The 22,784-nt window shown below is 34.5% G+C and overlaps 1 protein-coding gene across 1 annotated transcript in view; it reads right to left on the bottom strand.

Moving 5' to 3' along the window:
• LOC145685227 (uncharacterized) overlaps positions 1–20,751 on the bottom strand; it is a 101,563-nt gene extending 80,812 nt beyond the window's left edge. The window contains exons 1-2 of the mRNA XM_081757587.1: positions 20,521–20,751; positions 19,076–20,092 (exon numbers count right to left, since the gene is read on the bottom strand). Of these exons, the coding sequence (XP_081613713.1) occupies positions 19,076–20,092 (1,017 nt within the window). The 5' untranslated portion in view covers positions 20,521–20,751. The remainder of the gene's footprint in view (positions 1–19,075; positions 20,093–20,520) is intronic.
• Between the last annotated feature and the right edge of the window lie 2,033 nt (positions 20,752–22,784).

Raw genomic sequence — 22,784 nt, forward strand, 5'->3', positions numbered from 1 at the left:
ATTCTATTAGGTTTTCGATATTCTGAAGTACAATTTCCTCTTGGGGGGGGGCAAGCGCCCCACCTTGCCCTCCCTGATGGGCGCCCATGATGTTACGTACTGTCCTTTCACCATCCATACCATCCTTATCATTTATCTTTGAACGTCTTCTTTAGGTAGAACCATAGAACGTAAAACCCAAACATACAATGCATTTAACTAATATGTGAAGCCAATATCACGCGCAAGGGAAGTTTAATATAGGATAGTGTTAGAGGGACTGTTACTAGTGGTTCACGTTGTTTGTTCCCAGTTGAAAGATACTGGGTTCAAATCCATTAGTTGGCTGTCATATCAGAACTCTCCAGGATTTTGCTTGTTTCATTGGACGAATATCAACATACTGTAGTACCTGTAAATATGGGTTCTGGTTAACTTCCTTCCATGTACTTTTCCTTTGTTTTAGTTGGTCCTTCGCACCCGTCTAGTAGCTAGCGCGCGCGACTATAGTAAAAGATTTCGTTGGTTCAATCCCAGCTCGCGCTAAGTAAACCTTGTGGTTGACAAACACCGTGTGCTCGGGTTTTCTAGGGGTTATCTCGTTTCCTTTCACTTTCTTCATATCACCATTCCCTTTATTTCTCACCTTCACCGTCTTTTTTAACCTAGCTGACATAACCGTGTAATGTAAAACTTAATTATTTCATATAGTAAAATATCTCTCATTCGGTCGTCAGCAAAAGTGAACATCTGCCTTTACAAATTATTTTTTGTATCTTCCAAACAGATGGAATACACATTTCCGTAACTAAAGGAAAAATGCGCTTGTATCAAACCACTACCAACTGTGCTAATATCTTCTCCTACGCAAGTATTTGAGGAAAGAAATGGTAATAGGTGGGTATCGATTTTTGTCGGCGAGTGTACACATTCTTGTAGAAAATTCGTGTGTACAATACTTCACAAGCTTTTCATATATCCTACCAAAAGCTTCTCACCAATAATTTAGAAAGTTGCAATGTTTATGCAATAATATTTAATAAGTCTGAAGAAAAAAATAAAGCAAAAAAAGAAAAAGAAATGACGATAAAAGTCTTTTTCAGAAGAAAAAACATGTACGTTATGATTATGGACCTTTAAATGAAGAGTTGAGAAACATGAACATTACGCAGCAACAATGATGCATAACTAGAAGTTTTCGAAATATGACTATAGAGAGGAATGAAGAAAATTAGTTGGATGAAACAGAAATCCAAATGAGAAAGTACTTGATATAGGAGGGGATAAAATAACACTATTGAAGATAATTAAGATTAAAAAAAAAAACAAGGTAAATAGTTAATACTGGTACATTAATTAAGAAAAAATTGTGAGCTCTTTTGCTGCTGTAAGTTCCACGGTTAACATACATTTTTCAGTGCAGCAGATTCTGCTTCGATTCCATGTTAGACCCAGTGATGACGCCAGAAGGGATGCAAGAAGGCGGTCGTTCTCCTGCTACCTACGTCTGCCTCTTTGACTTCTCACAGACATGTTGTATTGTAATACAAATCACAAAAATAGCTGTTCCAAAAACTTTATCTGCTAATCCGTTTGCCTTCTCCCAAGAAATTAAAGCTGACGTCGTCACTGGTTAGAGCAAGTATGATTCTAAGTTCAAACTAAATTGTAGATAGATTCACGTCTTATTTGGCCTTTGCTCTGAAAAGGAATATTAAACACAAAGTCAACTATCAACCGACCAAAAGATACAGTATCATAATATTTGGAAACGTATTAGAAGGTATGAATAAAGGAAAAAGAGGGAAATACAAACGTAATTGGTAAATAATTACTACGTCAAGACGAAGAGATTATCTGAGGATCTCAGTGCGTAGAAACTTTTCAGTTTGAGGCAAGTGACATTCCTCATTGGGGCAGTGAGAATGATATTTGTAGTTCAACGTCCCATGATTATGCATCGAACGTTAGGGAGACTTAATGATAAGATGGTTAATGGCGAAATGACGAAAGTGAAGGAAACGGAAGAACTCCGAAGAAAGAAGCATAAGTGTTTGTCACTGCAAAACTCATTTGGCGAGAGTGGAGATCGAACCAGGAAACCTATGCCGCAAAGGCGAGCGCTCTACTATTGAGCCACCGCGGCCCTGCAATGAAAATGATTAACTATCTCATTTTCTTATACCACACACACATAAACAGTTGATTGCATGATAATGGGTTTGTGGGCAGAAATTTACCCCCCTCAAAAGATATATGACATCTTCCCGTAAGTGCTAACAAAATGTCATGGGAACAAGTATTTCAGTTCATTGTAACTTCGTAGATTACAAGATTCCACCTGCGTACACCCATCAAGGCATAAACATAGCTACTGCCACAACGTACAGTTTTTCACAATCTCTGTTACATCTAAGTTTAATTATTAACGGTTTCTGCTACTGAAAAACACTTAAACCCGCAAATTTTATTTACTAGCAAGCTCAATTGTATTAAGTAAGCACGATGATTCAGTGGTAGAATATCAAGGGCATATAACTTCGGTGCTGGCGTCCGTATTAAACTTACTAATCAATCAATCAAGTAGTAGAATACTCATCTCTGGTGCTTGGATCCTAGATCAAATATGCTACTACTTGATTGATTGATTAATAAGTGTAATAAGGACGTCAGCACCGAAGTTATATGAGCCTTATACTCCACCAATCTTTTCGAAATTTTGTATGTAGAAGGTATGGTATCACTCAAAAGCCAGATTTGAGAACCTCCGCTTGGTCTAATGGTTAGCACGCTTGACTTCAGTTCGTGTGGTCCCATCGTGCTTACTCAATACAATTGAGCTTGCTAGCAAAGGAAATTTCCAGTTTAAGTGCTTTTCGGTAGCAGAAACCGTTAATAATTAAACTTAGATGTAACAGAGCTTGTGAAAAACTGTATGTTGTGGCAATGGCTATGTCTATGCCTTGATGGGTGTACGCAGGTGGGATCTTGTAGTCTACGAATTTACAATATGGGTTTTCCCGAGGTTCTATCGTTTCCTCCCACGTCCTCATTCATCAATTCTTTCAGCATCACTTTCAGCCGTCTTCATTGATTATTTGTCCCCTTTAGTTTAAGGGGAATAAATGTAAGACGTCACATTGTAAGTTTCAATTTTTGTATTAGATAAATTGAACTGAAATTTTGTGTAATTTGAAGACTACTTATTTAAAGGAGTACTGGTATGTGTAGGTGTGTGTTACATGAAGACAGGAAATAGCTCTTTATATGTGTCTGGTTGAGCACAGGGGGTGGAGGAAGAAGGTTATGTGTGTGTTGGTGGGAGAAACAACATCATTATAATTTGAAGCCGATTCGAGGTTTCTCGGAAGCAAAAGAACTACACTATCACTTTTATCAATCGTACTCGGTTTAGACCAATTTTCAGTTTCTACTTACTACCTTCATTAACATAAATGTCGCATGACATGTGTATTTTGGATGACAAACAGGTTCGTTCTTTTTTTCTGAGCCCTTAAGGTAATAAAATAAAATAGAACTAATAAATGAAATTGAGTTAAATTTTCCCTGTCGTGTTACGTAGAGGACCACCTAGTAAAACCTCAGAATATTTTTTTTAAAAAAGAAAAGAAAATTACAAATCAAAATTCGTTAAAATTGTGGGTTGCGAAATATTGAGACAGGAGAGCAGGGAAACTTCAAGGAAAGAACACATGAAAAAAAAAGTTGGTTATGTGTGTCTAGTTCTTTCTTGAATAAATTGATTTTCATTTGAATTTGGTGGTTTCGGAAAACCAAAATAGATAAAACGCTATTCCTTATCATACTATTTTGTAGTACAACAATTAGAAAGAAAACTCATATTTGAATCCTAGAGGCATCAATATTAAATTCTGGAAATCCTAAATCGAGGGCAAAAGGTCCGAAGATGAGTGTGTGGCGGAGAAACATCGCCATGTATGAAGATTTTTCTTGGATTTTCTCTATTTTTATCTCAACATCTCTTCCAGTATCACTCACACTTAAGTTTATCATCATTCTTCTTTAGCTTCAAGGATATAACCACAGAACGTTAGTGCTTTCAAAGTCTTTGCAACGCAGTATGTTGTTTTAAAAAAGGATTTTTTATTTATGTGTAATTAATTACAATGTAAGCATTGGTTATGCAACCCTTGTTACACTTAAGATTAGAGGGTACCATATATATATAAAAGTAAACATTCTCTTTCTTTCTCTGTCTCTAACGCTCTTCCTTTCTATTCTACAAAGAATTGACATTTGGAAAACATTCTACATTTTCACACCCTCTATCCGTACGACAATGAAACTTGCAGAAAATGCCAAAATCTTTTCGAAATTTTGTATGCAGAAGGTATGGTATCACTCAAAAGCCAGGTTTGCGAACCTCCACTTGGTCTAATGGCTAGCACGCTTGACTTCGGTTCGTGTGGTCAAGCCACTATAATCAGTAGGTGCACGTCTCCTTTAGCCTAGCAGGCATAAACATGAGACGTTAAACTAAATCAAACCAAAAAACGCCAGGTTTATTCTAAAGATAATGATGTATCATACAAATTACGAATCTAAGATAATTAGTGTAGAATCAGGAGCACTCTAAGTGAGTAATTAAATTTTTACTTTCTTAAAAACAAAAAACAATAATGGCGACTTGAAAAGGGTTAAACTAAACGTTAAATTTCTTTAATTTGGTCTCTGAGGCAGTAGACTAAAGAACTGGACATGTGCTCGTTTTCGTCTTCCTGCAGTAACCGTCTAAATAAGTAGCAAATATAATTTGAAATCCCAGCACTTAGTTATGAGCATTACATTATTACTTAATAGAATACATGTAGTATATAAATGAAAGATTAATTAATTGAGTATCATGAGATAATGGTATATTAATATACTAAGTGATACTTACTCTACAATCATGCACGTTTCGGATCAAAATTGTTACATACTTTCTATACATTAAAGATCTTGATTTTAAAAAGTTACGCCAACATACTCAACATTATATTTAAAGGAAAAAAGAAAACCGAATAAAGTACCTTGTTCCTAAGACACTAAATGTATATTTCAATATTTGTTATAAGTAACTTATTATTAGAAACTGTCAATATGTCAAACTAGTCTTTTGCCCGCTTAACTTTCATACTGAATTAATAGAATAGCATAGTAGTCTTGTCTAGGATTGTACACCACAATAGCTTTTATTGCCCCCTTAATTGCTTTTATGACAGTGTACATTTGATGTCAATATGGCCGTGTTGGCCTTGGGGAGGTTTTAGGGGGAGGTGGTTTTATTACCCTGTTTGTTAGGTGGTTAGACGGGTTCCTGGAAAAGGTTGAGTGTTAGGAGGGATGGAGTAGTTTCTAGAAAAGAGGTTGAAGGACATGATTTTGATAGGGTTGTTTCTAACAGCTATGCTATGATCAAATTAATTATTCTTTTATTTGTATTTCTTAATAAATTAATTGGAACAATTGTACTGGTTCGTTTGCTAAGCAAGCTCCTTATTTATTGGATTGTATGCTAAAGCATACTCTGCTTATTTATTGGATCGCTTCATTAGAAGCTCATTATAAAAATATTATGTTTTTCCAAATCGTATGCTAAAGCATACTCCATAGAACAATCTCTGATTGTGATTATATTAATTAATTCTTTTAATAAATTAATTGGAACATTTTATTTTACGGATTGCTTGCCCTACAAGCTCCTTATTATTTTTCCCAAATCGTATGCTAAAGCATACACGTTGTTAAATTTGATTGTGATTATATTAATTAATTTGACCATTTGCATAGCAACTTGTTTTTTTTTTTTGTTCTTTCGTATTATTTATAATAATACTCGTTGTTATAAATTGGAGGGAATAATCTTTATTCATGCGGGACTTCTTAATTTGACGGATTGTATCTTTATTTTCTCGAACACTGTGTGAGCATACTAGAAATTTCGTGTATAGAATATGTATACTGCGGTATGATAGGCATTGCTGGTACATATACAGAGCGTGGTGCTTGTATGTCTTTCGCTGGTGAACTTAAGACACGAACTGAACTTTTCGCGCGCTTTTTGGAAACTCGTTGGGCAAGAGGGAAAGATGGCGTTGTTGGGTAACAGGTGCGTGTTAAAACATGAAGACAAATACAAAGGAAAACCGACGACACGTTTAGTATACATCACAGAGTGCCGACAGCGTAATAAAAACAAGTTTGGCGCCAGGGTAGTTGAACACAAGACATTGTCGGCGAAGAATACAAAGAAGATTGAGGTTGTGGCAGGTAAACATGTTGAATCATGCCTCTATGCTAATTGGCAATAGAAAAGAAGTTTTGCGCGGTGAATGATGAACACGTGATTACCTTGTGGCTATGAAAATACTTTAAATACGGGCTATAGCAGAAAATATATATAGAGACACCATGCATCTCTTTGAGAAAGAAGAACGCTACGAGGTTAACACTGAAGCAATATCCGATGCTGAAACAGAAATATACGAATCATCGTCAGATGATGAATATGATTTTGATGCAATAGATTCACCAGTGCTAACAACAGTTTCACCAACGCCACCGTCATCACCAGCAGTATTATCAAGAACATCACGATTTTGGGGTTTAGATTGCTGTTGTAATAGTCAAAAGGTGGACCGTGAATGTATAAAGAAGGCTATTGAAAAATGGGATTTCAACGATACATTAATATGCGATGGATGTAGAGAAGGATCCCCTCATGATTTTGCGCATGATTGTATGAATGTACACCCAGAGTCATTGGAAACCCGTGCATGGAGTATTATTGCAAGTCCTAGTGTTGAAGAAGATGTGTTTTACTTGTATGCAAACACCCATATTATTGGAATATTAACAAGAGAAAAATTCTATGAAACGTATGTGGAATTATTAAGTGATACAGACTATCTTCCGGAATTACTGGACATTTTCATAAGAAAAGACAAACGGAAAGCGAATATTTCAGATTGAGAAAATGTATTCGAATAGAGTTAGTGTTTCATGTGTGTTATGCAGTGATGAAAACATTAATGTGAACTGTGTATTAAAAACTATAAAAGTATACTTACGTAACACCAATCCAATTGAATGCATGGAATGCAAGTTAAATCTTCCTCATGATTGTACTCATCTTCATAATACTGGAACATTTGCAACGAAGTACTTATCTCTTGATAAAACTCTTAGTGAACTTTTTGAAGTTTTTGAACAAGAACATAGTGAAATCTCATTTATATGGTTTATGCGTAAAATTTGTGATCTTTTAAAAAATACAGAATTTGTTGGACAGATTATTCCGTTTTTCATTTATCACACAAATGAAATTTCACCATGTGTAAATCAATATATTATCGATATTCAAGGTTTTAAAATGTCTGATAATGAATTTATCATTCGTGAGTTTTGTTTAACTGCCTGCGATGATACAGTAAATTTCCATTGCTTAGTAAAATCACCATTAGATTATAATTTATTATCATTAGGATGTCAAAAACAAATTGAATGGTTAACTTTAAATTTACACGGTTTGAAATGGAATAGCAAAACTGGATATACTGTATCATGCATACGAAACCTTGTATATCAATTATGTTCAAAGAATTCATCCTTTTATTGTAAAGGTTTAGAGAAATCTCTTTGGATTAAAAGAATATTTGCATTAGATAATGTCATTGATTTAGAAACAAAACATTGTCCACCATTAAGTGAATTATGTGCAAACACATTTAATGATTATTGTAATTTTCATACAAATATTGTAAAGAAATCAGGATGTGCATATCGTAATGCACAACAGTTGAATTATTGGTGGAAATATGAAAGATCAACAGCATTAACTAATGCATTATCAAGATTGTAGATTTTCTTAGGAATTGTAAATAAAATGCATGGATGTAAGTTTAAAAAAAATTTATTGAAAATTTAAGAAAAAAAATTGTATATATGATAAAAAAAATAAAAAAAATTGTAAACATATAATAAGAAAAAAAATAAAAAAATAAAAAATTATTTCTGTTTTCTTTTTTTAAAAAATTTGTTCACATGTTTATAAACGATATCATCATTCTTTTTCAAATTTTTCTTGTTAAACATTTTTAAACACTTTTGAAATGATTGAGTGCGGATAATATGATGCAAAAAGAACAACACAAAATACCCGCACAACACAGAATTATCATGTTGATATTGATGATTATTCGTAAAGTACATTTTAGTATTTTTCGACAAAAAGTTTTTTATTTCTTTGGGAATGTCCATAGCAAGACTATCAAAGTAGTACCCATGTTTTTTCTTATTGATGTACACTGCGACCCAGTGGGAACCAGCAGAATCAGATGTATCAAGATTAATCACAAGTGCAGCAGGAGGTTCTACCGTTACAGGAAGTCTGTCAATAGGGTAAATTCCAGTAACACTTGCACCAGTCACTTTATCACTTAGTAACACTTTTAACAATTCGTCACTATACATGATGAAGATTATTATTTTTAATTGTAGTAGGTATGTAACTATCACTGTTATTCACATGTAAGACATAGTCATACACTTTTACATATTCACTACACAGTAATGCTTCATGAACACTGCACCTATATTGTCCGAAACGATGCTTATTATGTGCACACCGATGAACGTGAAAACTTAATGCAGTATACTTTGGACAGTTTATTTCTTCTAAATTTGTAACTTCTCTTTGAAGAATTTCTTGAAGAAAACACTTTCTATTTATTCCGTAGGTGTATATTGTTGTAGTATTTGAACAATATGATTGAAGTATTTCTTTAAGATGGGAATATTCTACATCGCCTTCGTGCCAGGTAATGCCATACACATTCTCACCTAGATATTTGTTTGTGCTTACGATCGGCTCAGCTAACTTATTTAAAGGAAATGGTGGTTTAAAAATCCAATTTTGGAAAAAGGGAACGTCAGGATTTACAATGGCTAATTCTTTTACAATAAAGTCATCTTCGTTATCATGATACGCCGAGAAGTGTACAACAACCCTCATCCTACTCAACTGAATAAATTAGAAGGTGTTATCAGTATAAATATTTCTATCTTTGTCTACTTGTGCTAAAGAATCGAATTGTGCATACACAATGTATGTAACAGGTTCAGTTAAAGTTTCTGAAAATGATACTTTTAAATTTACAGGGGAATCGCGTACCACATCCCACGTGTTGTCGTCTAAAGTTCCTGTTGGAGATAGAATAAAAGCATACAGAGCATATCCGTTTGGATACTCATCAAGAGTAACAGTATGTGAATAATTTTGATAATATATACCAGTACCTGAAATCAAAGTATAGTAACTTAGAAGATATAAATTGTTATTAAAATCAGGAGTGAGGGGGTTGGGAGGAAATGATTTTGACCCGACTTGTAATTGCAGTTTGTTAACGTTAAAGTTTCGAAATTCAAAGGGATTAAGATGTGATTTCCCATTGAAGGCTGTGTTGGAGATGAAACCAATAACCAGGCCTTTAGGAACATTACCCAGGAAAAGATTATCAATGTTGTAAGACTTTACTTGTGCAGGTATAGTATAAGATCTTGTCTCCACTCTCGTCAGAGGTAACTTGGCCGTTTCCGAACCCATTCGTGTGTTTAATTGCATAGCTAAATCTGCAGCTACATCAATACGTCGTACATGAAGAATAACTTCCTCAAGTGCAACTTTATAACTTGTATTTTCAGGGGACATTAAGCAAAAATTATCTTTACTACGATGTAGTTTTACACGTAAACTTACTTTGTTAGGAAGCATACGATCTAAACTTACAATATCAGTATGAAGACGTCCATACATTTCAAAAGATTTACTATTTTTCACCTTATTAGCACGTTTTTGAAAACCAGCATTTGTATTATCTAATTTATTAAAATTTTTTGCAGTATCTTTATGCCACAACCCACATGCTAAATGTGTTTGAGAAGCATCATAAGAATAATTTAATAATGTTTCAATGTATGCACGATAAGGATAAGATCCTGATGAGGAACTAATTAATTTATCATTTAACGAAATATCAATTTGACTAAATAAAGAATGTAAGAAATTATTTACTGGTGCAACAGTATCATCATTAGCTAAAGTTGTACCATCAGCTTTAGTAATTTTACAACGTACATAAAGATATAGATATGCAGGATGAATAAATTCCCCTGTTTCTCCTGGAATAACAAATTCAATAGGCCCTTCTGAGGTTAATGTGGAAATAGGACGATATTCAGCATTTGTAGTTGCTTCAATAGCTGTTTGTGTCATTGGTATAGAAAAGAAATCAAATTCATTGGTACAACATTCAAAACTACTTGAATTTAGGAGCGCCATTATGAAAAGATGTCGTGTATATGTTTACGTTTTGTTGGTGGTCCAAACTTTACAATTGCAGGAGCTTTCCTCTTGCGTGACCGTCTCTTGCCGTTACCAGTTAGCAACTGTCCAACTTTAAACTATATTTGTCTTTAAACTATTACCAGCTTCTTTTACACGCGCACGAACAGATTCTTTAAATGGTCGATTTTCTAATACATCACCCGCAACTTGCATACCGGTTTGTAATGCTTGACGTCCTACAGTTTTTGCACCTTGTTTAAGAAATGGTAAAGCAAAACGAAATAATCCTTTAAAGAAACTACCTATACCATGTCCCCTTTGATATACAGGTCCTGAAAAATATGGTATTCCGCGCCCACGGTGATAAGTAACACGTCTTGCTCTCATCTTTTTTTTTCTATAATTATTATTTAGCAGATGCAGGAGAGCGTTTAAAATGTAGTGTTACGGTCAGTGTCCCAGAACGAAATGGCAAATTTCGCCCTGCATGATCTTTTAATAGTATTTCAATTGTGTTAAAACAAAATTTTGCAAGTGGCATATAATGAATATCTTCAAATGTAATTGTTTGAACTTTTCCATATTTAATATCAGAGATTGTTGCAATACGTAATAATGGTGCTTTTGTATCACCTAAAAATTGATATTGTATAATATCTGTATATATAAAAATTTGATGTGGATATCCGATATCTACATATGGTTGTTTGAATCCACGAGATTCTTTAACAAGATCTGATTTTTCAGAAAAACCTAATTGTAAAGCTAATGTAGGCGACAATGTAACTGATTCTACACGTTCATCACATTCAACATGCACAACATTTGAAAAACTAAATTTTATAAAACTTGATATTGCGTTTAATTCCTCTAGTAAATGATGGATGGATGGATAATATCCAACAAGAATTTTACTTTTCATAGGTTCTGCATTTTTAAATTTGTACCATATAACATTTTCACCTTCAGTAACATTATAACATGTTAATGGAATATGTACTTCACTTAATCCTACATACCAATCGGATTCTGATAAACGAATATTATTTTTTAATTGATTAATAAAATGTGTTGGACTATTTGTAGGATATACATCTGCACTAGCATTTGAAACTAGTGTAATGTAAAAACTATCATCAATACTTTCAGAAATCATTTTCGTTTAAAGTGAAGTGTTAGGTTTGAAGTTCCAAAACGAAATGGTAATTTTAACCCGTGTTCATCTTTTAAGTTTACTTCTATCGTATCAAAATATTTCTTTTCAACTTTAACATAATGTGGTGAGTGAAACACAATAGATTTTACATGACCGTGTTGTACATTATATACACTAAGTTTTCGAACTAATGGTCCTATATTTTGTTGTTGTTTTACAATATCAATGCAAACATTAATTGTATTGGGAATATTATAATCTAAATCACATGGAAATTTTCCACGTGCTAATATTAAATCAACATTTCTAACTTTTGTGTATATAACTTTTTTAACATCATGCGTATTTTCATTAATAAATCCAAAAATGTGTTGTAATCCTGGTGTAACACCAATCATACATTGATCTTCTAATTTCAAAGAATGTTTAATAACAATTTGATTTTTATTTTTTAAATAGTGTAACATACGAGCATTTTCAGGAATTAATTGTAGAATAGATTCAATTGATGAATAATATCCAGGTGTAATTGGAACATGGTGGCGTTCAATTTTACCATCGATAACACTAGTAATTATAATTTCTTCATTTTCACCAACATTGTAAAAACTCCACGGAATATTAATTTGTGTTAATGCAACACCCCATTCCCCATCACGTAAATCAATAGGTTGTGCCAATTTAACTCGAAATGATGATGTTGTATTATTATCAAAAAGATTGCTACTTGCATTTGAAGGAAGAGTAACGTAAAAGTCGTGTGTAAAGTTCGAATTCATTTTGCAGACTGAATAGAATCTGATCTAATCCACGAATTCATACTTGATGGATATCCTAACCATTTTACATACATCCACCCATTTTTACGTTTCAATACTTTTTCAATAAGATATGTTTTCTTTGAATTTATAATTACTTTTTGTAATTCTTCTGCATAAAATATTCCTTTAATTTCTTCACCGTTCCAATCTTTTAATTTGTAAGTGACAGGATCTGACTTTATACATTTGTCAACAATAAATATTTCTTGTGACCATTTAGGTAAATATCCTTTTTCTAATTTATGTTTATACTTACTAACACGAACATAATCACCCGAACTAAATTTGCAAGTTATATTTTTCTTATTCTTTTTATTTCCGTATAATGTTTCCCACACTTGATTCACATTGGAATCATTTACTTGTGCAGGTGCCATTTTAATACTTGAATGGTATGAATGATTATAATTTTTTACAATTTGATCTAATATATTAATATAACGATAAGTATTCTTTGCAGTAAAATAACGATACAATCTTTCTTTTAATGTACGTATAAAGCGTTCTGCTAACGCACACTTAATTTCGGAATGAACACTATAATGATTAATTTCATATTCTTTAAACAATTGTTTTACATGTCGATTATAAAATTCACCACCTAAATCTGTTTGTACGTTAAACACAGGTAACTTGAAATTTTTAAAAATTTTTGTTATTGCTTTTACCATTTCAGGACCTTTCTTTGTTTTTAACGGAACACAATATGCATAACGTGAAAAAATGTCAATACAGCATAATATATATTTATAATTATTATTATACTTTGCAATATTTTGCATATCTGCTAAATCCATTTGTAATGTTTCATTTGGTGCACTAACATAATACTTTTTACGTTCAAAAACTTTACGAGCTGGTGCATGTAATGTATAAGCATCTTGAGAAGCTAACCATTTTTTAATTTTCTTTTTAGATAACTTTGTTTTGCGTTGTAATGTTTGTATACTTGATAAAGAATCAGGATTTGAATAATCATAATATATTTTGGATAATTTTGTCATTTTACATACTATATTCTTTCCAATGTTTAAATAAATTAGCTACTACTGCAGGACTAGGAGATTTTCTTACTTTACGAATACGTTGCCTACTACTACTACTACTACTACTACTTTTCACTTTTGATGCTGGCGTGCTAATAGGTGTACCAATAAATTCTTTAGGAACATTAAGATCTTCTAATAAATTTTTAAATTCATGAATACCTATAGGATTTCTTGAATATTTTCTTGTACGAACAACATCATTTACTAAATCTATAATATTTGAACCTGGTATTGTTTTTTCATGAATACGTACTGTACCAGACTTATCCCACTGAATTTTATTACAACTTGTCAACTGTTTTAATAATAGATCTGTTTTCCTACGAAGTGTTTTCGGTACTGATTGTAAAATGTCTGATACAAATGGTAAAATAGAAGTATTGCTATCTTGTTTGGAAGTTGTTGATGATGATGATTTTTCTTCTTCTTCTTGAATGATAGGTAAAGTAATAGGTTTATGTGAAGAAGATGTATACTGTAAATAACGATGCAAAGCTTGTTGATATAATTTCCACTTTTGTTGTACACTAAGATCACGACGTTTTAAGATGTTATTCATTTCTTCATCTAAACGTGACTGATGTGAATCTATGGATTTAAGATTCGATTGAATTTCATGTACAGCATTTTCAGGAACTAAAATCATTTTACGTAATTCTGACATATTTAACGACTAAAAATACTGCTTCCCACTGCTGCAAGAAGTGGTCCCAAGATTAACGGTAAAAGAGCACCACCTTTCTGTAGTAACAACTTTTTCTTTTTATTCAATGCAGTACGTTGCTGAGATAGAGCACGTAAGATCTTTTTATGTCTACGTAAACGTTGCTTCTGACGAGAATTTAAAGGGATGTTTCCTTTTATTGTGTTCTTAGCTACTTGAGATATTGTTCTTATTAAATCCCCTGAAGCATTTTGTAAAATTTGTTTTCGTTTGGTATTCTTGCATTTGCACAGTGCACGGAGCGTGCTGTAGTGTTGTTTCACCTTCAACATCTTGATGCAGACTAAACAAAAATTTCTGTATGCATGTCTTTTACGTTAGCGTACACATACATGATTTCATTCGGAAAAATATTTGTACGTATTCGCAATGCATCGTTTGTTTTTTGTGTCAAGTCAAATAATAAATAAGTGTGAGGTTCTCGTGTTACTTCTTCGAACACACTCACGACTTTACTATACCGAGGCATAATTTGCCTTGCTAAATATTGTATTTGTAATTTATCACGTGGATTTTTAAATACTATAATATAATGTGCATTTAAACTAATATCACGTGCATGTTTTCCTTTTGGAAATAAATTTTGAATAATAAATATTACAGTTAACTTTTTGTGATGTGCATACTTTGTAAATAAATTAGCAACATCACCATTAGTTTCTGACATTAAATCATCAAGTATTAATAATGAATTTTCTTTGATTTCAAAATTATTCATGTCAGGTATTCCCTCTACAAAACGTATTTTTGCATTTGCATCTAATTTTGGTATTACTGCACCATAACACCAAACAATATCATTAAACTTTATACTAAACATTTGATCATGTTCATTAAGTAAACGATTTACAAAACAAGTTTTACCAGCCCTTGAAGGACCAGCGATTAAAATAGTAGAGGGATGTTGAAACTTTAACATCTTGTAATCAAATGAATGCATACAATAGAGACTCTGCTTTATATACACACTCACACTCACACATTGAATTTTAATATTTTCACAATCATTGATTGTTCGGAGTATACATAGTAATGAAATGGATAAAAAAAATCACTGGGATATAAGATTAAAGCTGAAGTGACTAGTTTATACATTGTTTGCACAGCAAACGAAAATATAAAAAAGAATAAAATAAATTAAGAATAAATTAAATAAATTAAGAATAAATTAAATAAATTAAGAATAAATTAAATAAATTAGGAATAAATTAAGAATAAATATTTTCACATATGATGATGGTTCGGGGTTTTATTACATGAAAGAGACATTCATACAAGTCACATTCACTCATTCGTGGGCCTATAACCGTAAGGTACACTTGCACGTTTTCGTATTGGTTCATCGTCGGTCATGTCAGGTTCGTCAATCCGTTTTCGTTTTTTGTTGACCTCACGGTGTGTCTTTGTCTCTCTACAGCTAAAGATACGGAACCCCGGTCTACGAACGATGCTATTTGGGTTTTCTATTACTGTGGACTCTAATTGTCCAGACACTAATTTATAGAAACTCTCAAAGTTAATTTTCTGAGAGGTCCTATCATTTAGTGTTATCCCCCTAATTTTGTATATATGCCGAACATCCCCTTGGGCATTTGTTAGCCGCATTGCATAATTTTTACAGCCAAGACCAATAAAGGTTGTAAACTCCCAACCTTCAGGAATTTCATTCGTTAGATCACCCAAATAGTTTCCGAGCGGTAACAAGGGTTCCTCATCTTTTTTCTGTAAGTACATGATACTGTCAGTGTCACAGTAGATTACTCTGTCAGGTCCTACAGTCGTCAGTAGTTCGTAAAGTCTAAGTCTAGCCCACGAAGTAATAAATGCGGCTAGTATCACATTGGAAAACTCCAACGGAACGTTTTCATTTTCAATGTCTCTGTACGTGAGAATGAGATGGTCATCATCAATTGGCACCACACTTTGAATTTCATACCTTGCCGTAGTTAAATACCTAAGAAAGGTAACCTCATCACTAACGATTATACTCTGCGACATGTCTGTGCGTTGCCCCCACTTACCATACAATGAATTGAGGTATAGCTTTGCACATTGCCTCAATCCCGGGTTCATCCTTATATTGTCATAATTTAATCGTATGCCTTCATGGGCATAATATTCATCGATATATTTTTGTTTGTCTTCTTCAGTGGTACAGTAAGCAGGAAAACCAGAGGCTTCCTGCTTCATCTGAAGGAAGGAATTCACGTAGGTCCCGAACAGCCCTCCTGAATTCCCCTCTTCAGGATCTAAAAGTTCAAATTCCCATATCTCATGTATATCGATTATTTTGTAACCTTTTTTAAGAGCAAGGTGTAACTCTGGTGTACAAAATGTTCCTGTGAGAGCACACTCAGCATCGCTATGGGTACATTCGTTAGTGTTTTCTTCTTCCATGCATGTGCGGCAAAGGCCGAAAAGTAATCGACCTCCCGCAACGTATGGTAAGATCGGAAAGTAGAGGTCCTTTGCAGGGACGATTGTGCATTTGACTACACCGTGAATACTTTCCACATCTGGAAAGTCCGGTCCCGTGTGAATCTTAGGTGATTTAACCGGCATAGGTTTACGTGCCATCACCCAAGGGTATAACGATGTTACATCGGCGTAGGAAATTCGCTCATCACTCGCACAATTGACGTAGGAACGAAAGACCTCCGTGCGACCACCGTTGTAACAGTTCTTAGGAATAAGAAAATCAGGTAGATTAGTACAACGTTCTTGAACAAACTTTTGCACTTCCTTATCCGTCTTTACCTTATTGTCCCAAGAACATTCCCATATTTCGTATAGGTTTACACCTATACTTTTCAGGTACCTACGGCGGCGCATGGTTTGCTCATATCGTTTCTCCATCGTATTGTACGAGTCCTGGGCATCGTGCAAAACCGCGTCACGGTTAAAGGGGAAGCAAAGGCGGCAGGCATGGAAATAACATCCATAAAAGTCGAAGGCAGCGTTGAGTCCTTCGTGCCATCCATCGACCTTGTACCTACCAATATACTTTTCCCCACCTCTCCTAGCATGCTGGATTTCTATCCCTAATTGGTCTTCCATATACATAAGCCATTGCATAGCTTTTGTACTATACTTGGTCTTATGATGAAATCCCAACGCGGGAATGATAGGAATAGTATTCTCCGGTAAGTGCAAGGTACGATATGTCCGCATTGCAAGACTTGCAATGGTAGATGATGTTATGAAACATTGCAAACCCTCCGTTTTCTCTTCGATGATAGCGCTAAACTTAATGACCGCTTCTGTTAGAATTCTAACATCATTCTCACAATAAGCCAGCATATCCCTCTGCAGGTTAAACTCCTCGCCACTTTCCGCACGTTCTTGGTGCCAGGCTTCCAGTTGTTTTCTTTCTTCTGTGCTTCGCCCTTCAGGGTCATAGTACTCAATCGGAGGGTAGGGACCAACATAATTTTGATTTTCTTCAGTATTGAATAAATATGGGAAATCTCCCTTCTTTAAATTTTGACTAAGGCCTAACGTTTTTGGTAATTTGGATAATTTGACGCCAATATAAAGGTAAGAGTCGCGGAAAAAGATACGGTTACCTATACTGATATTAAAAATCTTTTGACCCTGAATAAGGACACTGGGTACAATATGCTGGTCTTCTATTAGAGTTCTAAGACAGAAGAGACCATCGTAGCGACTACCATTATGGGCGATTGCCACGATCTTCTGAAAGACAGGACGCTCTACTAACACATGGTTAATAAAAGCCGTCATTGTCTTAAAAGAAAACGAACGATTTCCAACATTGTCACCGCACGTTTTACAAGGCTCATCGATACCTTTTCTTATACAGACGTGACAAACATGACGACAGCACACCAGTACAACTTCGTGTTCCCTTTCACCGCGATCATTCGGTGCCTTCAACATCGTCTCTACATCATAGGTGATGTACATAAACCTTTTCGTATGAACAGGTCGCTGTCTCTGAACAAAACATGTATGGTTTGTATCAACATAGGCTCGGCACGTTGAACAAAAATGTTCACCACACATGTGATCAGATTTTCGACTTCTCTTATCAAAGATGACGCCACAATTGATGCAGAGCTTTACATTATCACATACAGACCTAGCCGCTTTATTAGGTGTCAGATGATTATTAAAGCATTCACCTTCAGCAAACTCTCTATTGCATGCATTGCATTTAATTTTGTTTGCAGTATAGTCCCGTTCGTGAGTATGTTCGCAATAAGTACAACGAGTTTTACACTTGTGTGCACGTGACCTTTCATCATAAGCTTCCAAACAATAATAACAATACTTTCGTGCCTTGAGGAAAGTTCTAATGTTACGAATAGGTTCAAAATGACCAATAGTGTTACCTCTTCGATAAAGGATAAAAATCTTATTTTCTGCCGGTTCTCCCGGGTAACGTACTATATATTCCCGGTTATTCTTTTCATGCTCCTCATAAACTACGATTTGATATTCCCCTTTCAAATATGTTTGAAAGAGGTCCAGATCTGAAAAGTCACAACCTTGCTTACTTTCAACGTTAACACCTGCCATCTCGCAGAGAACTTCTGCTTTAAGAAGCCATGTATCATAGTCTTTTGTTCTTAAATTACACAAACTCTGCCTGCTTGATGTATGCTTGGTTATCCAGTATACAATGGCCATAGGGAGACAGTAAATATTTCTATTTTCAATACGAATTAATCGTTTTTCTAAGTAATCTTGATATTTTGCATATTTGTCAACGGCACTCGTTGCATTTCTTCCCTGGCCGTGCATACTCTCAGCGATATGGAATCGAAACAATAGTTCTTGCCCCAAAAGGAACACTTCATTCGAATTTAATACACGTTCGATTGAAGTGAGGACTGTCCTAGCAGAGAAATTGCCCTTTCTTCTAAACGGAACGTACACTGGTTTGTTGTTGGTACTATTACTACTCTCTATGTATAAGCCAATGTAGTCCGAGGGGCGTGCATTGGAGATCACATGTTCCAACGCAAAATTAATTAAACTTTCGATATAAGCCTCTGGGTTATTAATGTTCCTTTCATCACCCACAGGTCTGACGGCAATTTCATGTCCCGTAAGATGGAACTTACGAAACCTTTGTCTGCTTTCTCTTATAACTTCGAAATTACTATTTCTTTGATTATCCCCGCCATTATTATTATTATCACTACCACTACCACCTGTACTACCACTATTAGGACTACTAATAGTACCAGTTGTACTATTGTTGTTGTTTATGTTGCCATGTCCAACCATTGGTGGAACATTGGCATATGACGGGTTAGGCTGAGGAGTAAAAATCATTTGGTCCCCATAGTCATGATTATCCTGTACACAGTATTCAGGCGGATTGTATACAGGATTTTCTCCCTGGACTTGTTGCGTGGGTATAACCACAGCATTGTCCTCGTTTTGAACCAAACTCCTCATTTCTTCAGCTGGTATTTCATCGGAATTTTGAGTGCCAATCCCATTTACTTCATCCAAGAAAGCTAAATCTTCATTTGTTAATTGATATAGATTATTAGGACTCAAGTTATGATTTTCTTGAGGGGGCATGACTATGGCATTATTTGTGGATGGGATTAAGCACGGTTCCGAAACAAAGCGCGTGCCAAAATCAAAAAAGTCCGATAACTCTGTATCTTTTATCCTATCCACCTGACCTTCCCCACATGATAATAAATAAAAGAGTTTTGACTGCGCCGATTCGTAAGTATCACATGTACGGAAAAATCCATACAAAAATAAGTCTATTATATCAGCACTGCTTACGCAGTGCTGGAGAAGTAATGTATCATTACCTTCGAAGGCACGAAGGGCGCGTAGGAGTGCATCGCATCTCCCCGAGCCCCGATATCCCAGCCTGTTCAATTCCATGATGGCTTTCCAGGTACTGAAGACCCTCGGGTACTCGTTGAAACCGCGCACCAATTCCTGGAGATAAATTTCATCAACCATATTCAATTCTTCGGATGGGCAGAAGAAATCCATCTGAAAGAAATAAGACAAAGAAAAAACTATTTTGAGTTATCAAGTTGACGTTAATATATCACTTGAATATAAAAGAGAGAGAGAGCACATTCAATTACTTTCAACCTATAGTTATATTTTAATGATATGTAAATAAAAAAAAGCATTCACTTATTTTCAATCTATAGTCAAATAATGATATGTAAATAAAAAGCATTCACTTATTTTCAATCTATAGTCAAATAATGATATGTAAATAGAAAACAATTTGTTCAATTTATGAAAAAAAAATCAGTAAAATATATTCACTTATATTCAGATGTAATCTATTCTTTTAAAATATCCAGACACAATAAGTCTCTCTCTGTTCATTAATATTGGTTAAATACAGCTCAAATATGTATAATTTCTTTCTTTTTTTAAAAAACAATAAGTGAAGAAATACACACCTTTCAAGCCTTAGTTGTTCGTTCACAACACCAGAAAAAGAAGAAAAAATGTCGACTCTGTGTCGCTGTAAGGCTAAACAAAAATGTTTGGGTGTTCTATTTGTGCTGCTACCACCACTCAAGGTTCGGCAAAGCTTCAATGTCTGGAATACAATAGGCTTGAATCAATTTCTTTATACTTTATTTAATAGTATTAAAACTATATAGTTAATTAATTAAGATGCGCTAAAGCTTGTCCTTGATCTTACACGTACGCTGCCGTGAAAGGAAATGATACCCCCACACGCCAAATTCAAGTTATATCATGTCCTATCATGTATTGCACAATCACTACTACTAGTGACACCTATCGGCAAAAGTCATAATTAAAGATTAGTTGTGCGTTGAAAGTTCCGCAGTGCTGACGCGTGTGCGACAAAGTTCCGTATATTTCTCAGGTGAGTATAGTATATATGTTTTCAATGTGTAATAAACCATAGCATATGCTTGTATATTCTGTTGGTCTTAATATTCTATCAAAGTATTGAAGATCAAGCAAGTATAAGTAAAACTATTGGGTTAAATAAGGAATATAAACCCATGTCTTTCAGTGACAAAGCAAATATTTACTTAAGTGGTGCGGTACCACATCATTTCTGGGATATGAACCCCAGTCTTTCAGGGGGATAACCCCCTCTACTAGTACTGCTGCATACGTTTACATTAAAATCCTAGTGCTAAAAAGACGGGATAAAACCGAGATCTCTCACTCCAAATCCATATATAAAACAAGTAACGTTCAGTAATGGGAGGCATTACTCTTAAAGACCGGTATACCCCCTTTTCTCTACGCAAAAAAGAATGCATTCAGTAATTAAAAGTTGTGAGGGGGAATTCAGTCCGGGCATAGTGTCCCCTCTTCTCCACGCAACAGAGCGCGTTCACTATTTGGAAAAGTTATGAGGGGAAATTCACTCCGGGTATAGCCCCCCTTTTCCTCCACGCAAAAGAGCGCGTTCACACTGCATTGGATTCTCTTTCTGCATCCCTAACAAAATATTTCGTATTTCATTTCATTTTTACAAAGCCAATATTTACTTTTTTCTCACTCATTACCTTGCTTAATATAGAGTTAGTATGTACAAAAACCATGTGACTACCATATGATTAAGATTCTGAATACTGCAACACATGTTAAAAATACGCAAGTTCATTTTTCAAATATATTCCCAACACTTCTCACTCAATTATATTCGTTTATTCCTCATGTCTTGGAAAAAGATCCATTTGAGTATTCACTACGTTTCGTGATAGCCAAGCTATTCTAACACGAATTCAAAGGGAAAAGTCCGTTGCTATGATTCAAAATGAATCAATGAACGTAGTTCTTTTCTTTCGACTCTAACTGTGGGAAAGAAAAGTCTACACATTTACGTAAAATTGCAATATTCGCATGTATCTTGGAAAATTGCATCCACTACAACTAAGAACTCTTTATATATAAAAAAAAACACTTAATACTGACTGATTTTCTAAATATTGGGGATACAAGCAAGACAAATGTCTATCTTTTCTGTTGAACTTAATTATTTTACACTAAACAATATATTTTGAACATTATCTGTAGTAAATATTGAATATGTATCTGTTCTAAAAGTGTTCTTTATGTGTAAATTGCTTATTTTCCGAATAGACAATCCAATATGAATACAGATTCATGACAAATCATTCAGACACAATGTATTTATATAAAATCTACCATCAAAAATATTGGACAGTACGCAATTCAGTTTAATCACAATTTCAGTTATAAAGATTCAAAGAAATTGCACACTTGATTTTTTGCCGTAAAGTCCATCAGTGGCGGTTCTTAAGGGATGTCACCACGCATTTCTAAAACTATAAAGTATCTCATTGACGGATCTTAAGGGACATCACCACGCATTTCTAAAACTATAAGTCCAACCGTCATTGGCGGTTCTTAAGGGACATCACCACGCATTTCTAAAACTATAAGTCCAACCGTCATTGGCAATTCTTAAGGGATGTCCCCATACATTTCTAAAACTATAAGTCCGTCCGTCAATAGCGATTCTTAAGGGATGTCACTACGCATTTCTAAAACTATAAAGTATCTCATTGACGGCTCTTAAGGGATGTCACCACTCATTTCTAAAACTATAAGTCCATCCGTCATTGGCCTTTTCTTAAGGGATGTCACCATGCATTTTTTCTCTAAAAAGATTAACACTGCCAAGATATTTTTCGTGTCCCCACATATTCTT

The sequence above is a fragment of the Thermobia domestica genome, chromosome 5, assembly GCF_964235325.1.
Source record: "Thermobia domestica chromosome 5, izTheDome1.hap1.1, whole genome shotgun sequence".
NCBI lineage: Eukaryota > Metazoa > Arthropoda > Insecta > Zygentoma > Lepismatidae > Thermobia > Thermobia domestica.